Source organism: Micrasema longulum, unplaced genomic scaffold (assembly GCF_059751315.1).
Source record: "Micrasema longulum isolate JH-2025_06_02 unplaced genomic scaffold, ASM5975131v1 h1tg001246l, whole genome shotgun sequence".
NCBI lineage: Eukaryota > Metazoa > Arthropoda > Insecta > Trichoptera > Brachycentridae > Micrasema > Micrasema longulum.
The window spans coordinates 135,665-141,272 of record NW_028278433.1 but is presented as its reverse complement, the minus strand read 5'-3'; the positions used below and the strand labels follow the sequence as shown (position 1 = coordinate 141,272).

At 31.6% G+C, this 5,608-nt stretch overlaps 1 protein-coding gene and 1 long non-coding RNA gene across 3 annotated transcripts; one reads left to right on the top strand and one right to left on the bottom strand.

The window, feature by feature from the left end:
• Positions 1-236: 236 nt before the first annotated feature.
• On the bottom strand, positions 237-4,861 carry LOC148276290 (protein THEM6-like). Its single transcript, XM_088234489.1, has 3 exons — positions 4,347-4,861; positions 2,052-2,266; positions 237-854 (listed from the first exon to the last, which is right to left on the bottom strand). The coding sequence occupies exons 1-3, from the start codon at positions 4,486-4,488 to the stop codon at positions 624-626; spliced, it is 588 nt and encodes a 195-aa protein (XP_088090615.1). The 5' UTR covers positions 4,489-4,861; the 3' UTR covers positions 237-623.
• Positions 2,179-4,220, top strand: LOC148276291 (uncharacterized). Of its 2 annotated transcripts, none has more exons than XR_015823808.1 (2): positions 2,179-2,297; positions 2,847-4,220. It is a non-coding gene; the product is annotated as an uncharacterized LOC148276291 (long non-coding RNA). The 2 variants fall into 2 exon arrangements; XR_015823809.1 differs by having other exon boundaries at positions 2,814-4,220.
• Positions 4,862-5,608: the final 747 nt, after the last annotated feature.

Genomic DNA, 5,608 nt, shown 5'->3' with positions numbered 1-5,608 from the left:
TGTTTGTTTCTTTAAAATAAATAAATAACCATCCATTAGAAAACGGGAATCGGGTTGTGGTAGGGGGATCTAAACCTCAGACATCTGGTTTGCGAGCCTTGACACTAGCCATGGGATCGCAAACCAGTGTAATTTTCTTTCCTTGTTGAATTATTTGTTAATTACCGTAAAACTTAAAATGCATAGGAAATTAAATAATGGAAAACTCAAAATGCATAGAAAATTAAATAATGGAATGTTGAAAAAGTAGTTAAAATATTTTATTAGTAATCATTAAAATATAAAACTTATGCTATGTATATACAAACCTATCGAGTATGCATAATAAATAAATAAAAAAGTGAAATAAATCAATCCACAACCTTATAAAATACAATACCAATATGTATTCTAAAATAAATTAGGACACTTTTTGACTAAATTCAACTGTTGATTTTTTATGAAGATTTTAAATTATGAAACAATGGAATTTTAAAGTCAGATTTTAAGTTTTAGAAAAAACAGTTTTTTTTACTAACACCAATACGATATTTTTTACTGTATTTATATATTCTATTAAGTAGTTACTATTTGATATTTTATTTGAGCACTACTCATTTAGAAAAACATAACATTCAATTTCTTCAGTCTTTTTTCCTTAGTTTGGCGCTTGATACTTCAATGGACTCCAACCATAGAGATAATTCTTGTGGACAAGGTGGTTTAGTATCATATCCTCCAATCCCCTTAAATAGTGTATCAACTTTTATCTCTAAAATGTTCTGCTTTGATAAAACAACAGCCCTGATAAATTTATCTCCCAAAGTGATAAACTTCTGTTCAAGGTAAATTGCTTTGTCATCCCAGTAAATTAACTGCAAAATAAATATATTGATTAAAACCTCATTATGCTAATTTATACTAATAACCTTTGTTACTAGGTGAACTTTACCTGGTAATAAAAATTACTAATCTATAAAATGTATTTTTTGTTGTTCACAAGAATAAAACAGTTGCATAATATTTTTTTTACAGAATCATCATTAACAGTAGTTGTTAAAAAATGTGCAGTGTCATCATTATAAAGTACATTTAAATAAATTTAAGAATTTTAATAAATTTAAAAATGTTCCTGGTTCGATTCCTAAGTCTGACAAGTGCCAATCAAAATAATATTTTATGTTGGCGCTTGTCATACTTAGGAATCGAACCAGGGACATTGTGCATGGTGTCTAATGTAACTATATTCTAAGGCAGATAGTTTCTCGGGACATACAGTGCCCGGCATTAAATAAAGTACATCGGGCTTAAGAAAGAGACTGCTGGCCTAATCGACTAACTTCGGCTTTGTAGAGCGTCGTCTTTGTCAGATACAGATATCGGACTCGTGCGACAGAGACGACACTCTGCAAAGTCGGCAGTCTCTTTCTTAAGCCTGATGTACTTCATTAACTGCAGGGTACTGTATGTTGTTTTCCTTAATTTACCATTTTTTGGAAAAGCTACTCTTTTTTAGGCAATATTCAAAACTACAAATTTCCAAAGTTATCTTGAAGACATTATTTTTTCTCTGCGTATTGCATTTAAAAACTATAGTAATATTATATAGAGATGTATTAAAACTATTTGTTTCAGAATATTGAATAGTTTAGATGGAACCATGGAGACAGTGAAAGGGCTAAAAACTAGCATGGACATAATATATTTCAACAGAAATGGAGAACCTCTTTGAGAAGGTAATATATAATCCTGGACATTTATAGAACTTGACACACTGTGTTATATTCATCAATCTACCCATGTTTAAAATCCTAATATCTCCACTTCTTCCACCTGCTGATTTTTAAGAAACTCACAGCGAAAGATACAATGTACGTTAAATTCAATTAAAATCACAGCTCATGGATTTAAATTAGAAAAAGTAGCGGAATTTTAAAATAGTTTAAAGAGCGTGGGGGGAGTGCTTTCTCTGCTAATTCATGTAAAGCAAAAAAGCAGAAATATCTATTTTCATTTTCAAGTGGTTTGCACTTTTCTATCAATTAAAACTTCATTATAGTTAATTTGATTACCCTTGTTTCAATTTTGTAAGCTGTGAAGATTGGTATAGTTCTCCTGTACCGAACACTTGAGGCTCCCTGGAGTGCATGACCTTTAGCGGCTTTAACATTTGCGTAGATGCCAGTACGGTCATAGAAATGGAAGCGAGCAAAATCCAGTTCCCTTATATAGCGAGCATTATTCATGTGACGCAGGAAAATATCAACATCATTGGTAGTGCAAAAGCCTTAAAAAAAGGTACAACATTATTGACACAGGTAACAAATAAACACTACAATATAAATTAAGAAGAGTGACGACAAATGTAGCTATAATAATGAGAAAGTTCAGTGATACGAGAAATTGAATACAAAAATGTTTTTTTACATACGGTAAAAATTAGAGCATTTAATTGTATGGCGAAGTTTCTCTAAAACTTAGAAACAAATTAATCAAAATCAACTTATAGTGTTGTGATAGATTTCCGGCTTACGGGAAGCCGACCCTCCAATCAAGACAAATCATCGAAGAGAACTAGCGATGTAATGCGCGGAGAAATAAAAAAATTACAAAACTTTAAAATATTGTAAAGATAACACTACACCAAAAAATAAAAATAAACCACTGAACTTCCTCATTAAACGATTGGTCGTCATTAAATTTATAACTTGAATGTTCATAAATAGATTTTTCAATTTTTTTTTTTTTAGTAGTTTTTTCAACCAATATTTTGCAAATTATTACTTGCTTTTTAAAGTAAGAAAATATCTAATTGTTTCTGATGCTTTGTGTAGATGGCAAGTATCTAAATCACCTCCATTTTACAGACGATATAGTAATAATAAAGGAAGAGGTAAATGAACTGGAATCTATGGTAAAAGAATTATTCGAAGCCTCTAGAAAGATCGGTCTGGAAATGAATATAGACAAAACCAAGATTTCGAATCCAATACCTAGCAACATATGTGCCGGAAGTAAAACTATCGGTGCTGTTGACGAGTACATTTACCTTGGGCACAAAATCAAAATGGGAAAATTGAATTAATCTGCGAAACTGCCTAGACGAATCGGGTTAAGTTGGGCTGCGTTTGGAAAGCTGAAACACATTTTCAGAAATAAGGAAATCCCAAATAATTTGAAGGCCAAAGTCTACAACTCTTGTGTTCTGCCGGTGGCAACATACGGTCTTGAAACCATGTCACTCACTGCTAGAAGTGTTCACAAAATTAAGTGCACTCAGCGATCTTTGGAAAGACAAATGTTGGGCGTCTCCTTAAGAGACCGAATAAGAAACGAGGAGATAAGACGCCGTACAAAGGTTACCGATATCGCAGAAAGAGTGGGAAGACAAAAATGGCAGTGGGTGGGTCATGTGGCGAGACAAGAAGTCGATAGGTGGACCCCCAAAATACTAAACTGGAGACCCTATGAAAATAAAAGGAAAGTAGGGAGACCGCAAAGGAGCTGGACTGACGATGACGTCGAACTCGTGGGCCATGGGTGGAAACAGAGTGCCCAGGACAGAAAAACATGGAAAAATTTGGAAGAGTCATCCAGCAGTGGAGAGAATCGGACTGATAAGAAGAAGAAGCTTCGTGTATTGGTAAAGAACATGCTCACAGTTTTGGATTATGGATGTAAATTTACAGTAGGTAAATAATTAAAAATTAGTTTTTTATCTACATTTCTCCTAGATTTTTTTTCGAAAGTTGTAACTAAAATTGATTTAGTATTCAAACATATTGATAATCTGATAGGAAGCCATTTAACTATGCTGTAAGTTTTTTTTACCTACAAGATAGCTTATTATAGCCAACTTTTAATACTGATATTGATAGGATATGTTTAAACTCTTCCTAAAACTTCTTAAATGAGCAGTGATAGAAAGATGTACACAATCAGGTAGCAGTGGAGAATTCATCCAATGTACATAATAACTGCAGTCAAAATTAGTTTCTTTAGAAAATGATAAATGAGTAATGCCAGCTAACAAATAACTAAGATTTGAATAGGTAATTATTAAAAAAGATACGCAAATGTCAAAAGTCAAGTGAATAATTATAATAAATTAATATAAAGCCCCTGCAATCATGGGTAGATACATATTTAGTAAGTAAACACATTTAACGCTAATTAAATAAGACATGTGTACCTGTAATTTAAAACCGTATTAGTTAAAAATATTTTTTTGATTGAGGTCTAAAAATTACTGTCCATCACTTATTGTGACTGGATTTTTGATACATATTTTTTGTGTTTTGACAAATTAATGCATGCATGTCTTGATGGAGTTAAATAAAATATTAAAATAAAAACATTTGAATTACCGTAAATAGTAGTGGCTTCATTCAATTTCTTTTTCTTATCGAGTAATCTTCCGAGACCAATGGTTATAGCAATTCTTATAAAGTAGTTTACATCCCAAAACATGTAGAGAAGAGTGATAATTACAGATATAAAGCACAGCATCTTGATATCAGTAGAGACTATAATATAATATATAAACTTTTAAATGTTCGAAGAAAATACACTGTGTTATCCAGTAAAAAATTGGCGAATTATAACCAATAAAACTAACTTAGCAACTTTCCAATTTCAAGAAGTTGACAGGAGAAATTTGCCAAATACACACATTCAAAATCCCCCCCACACACACACACACACCCACACCTGAATCTACCGATCACAATATTCACAATCACCATAAACAACTGCTCGTTCAATAAAGATATCTGTAGTCTGTGGTTCAATAGCAAACGTCGTTCTGCAAGTAAATGTAAAATTAAATTGTGTTTCGTTATTTCGTTTAATATTTTTTAATCAAAAGTGCTAAGTATTTCAGATACCTACTTTTCCGGTTCTTCCGAAACGACAACTTTAGCAGAAGATTCTCGAAGTGTTTTTTATGTCTGTTTTGTTTATGAATTTTAATTGAAATAATATTATCATTTTGCACTATGTCGGTCAATAATAATATAAACCTACTCTGTCTAACATTTTATTTTTGCGGTAAAGACTGACTTCAAATAATCAATAACTGATTTTGATATCTTCAAAAAAATATGTACCTGCCAACGTGTTTAGTTGTAGGACAAAAATGTTATTGCTATTGATTGTAACAAATTGATAATAATAAATTGATAACAAAAATAAGATACAATAATCACCATTCTTACACATATTTACAAAAATGAATATTTTTACATACTGTAATTATCTTTAGTCATTATTGTTCTATAAGACCTATTTATTTATTTTGTACCTTGGTACCCCTCGTTGTGAAATTATTCATTATTATTGTTTATTTGCACCTTATATTATGCATTATAAGGCAATGTATTCACATATTTCAACTGCGCTTCCATTTTTTTTAAATCGAAGTGTGTTAGAAAATGAAAAACAAATGTGTCAGAGTGGGGTTCTCATGATCTGGAGTCCGGGACACCACCTACGGGACTATACCCTACGTAGCATATCTGCAATTATTTTATAATATGAATCCACGAAAACAAAATAATCAGAGTTATCCTTTAAGCGCCAATCAAGGGACTATGAAATATTGCAATGAAAAACTGAAAAATAAATATTT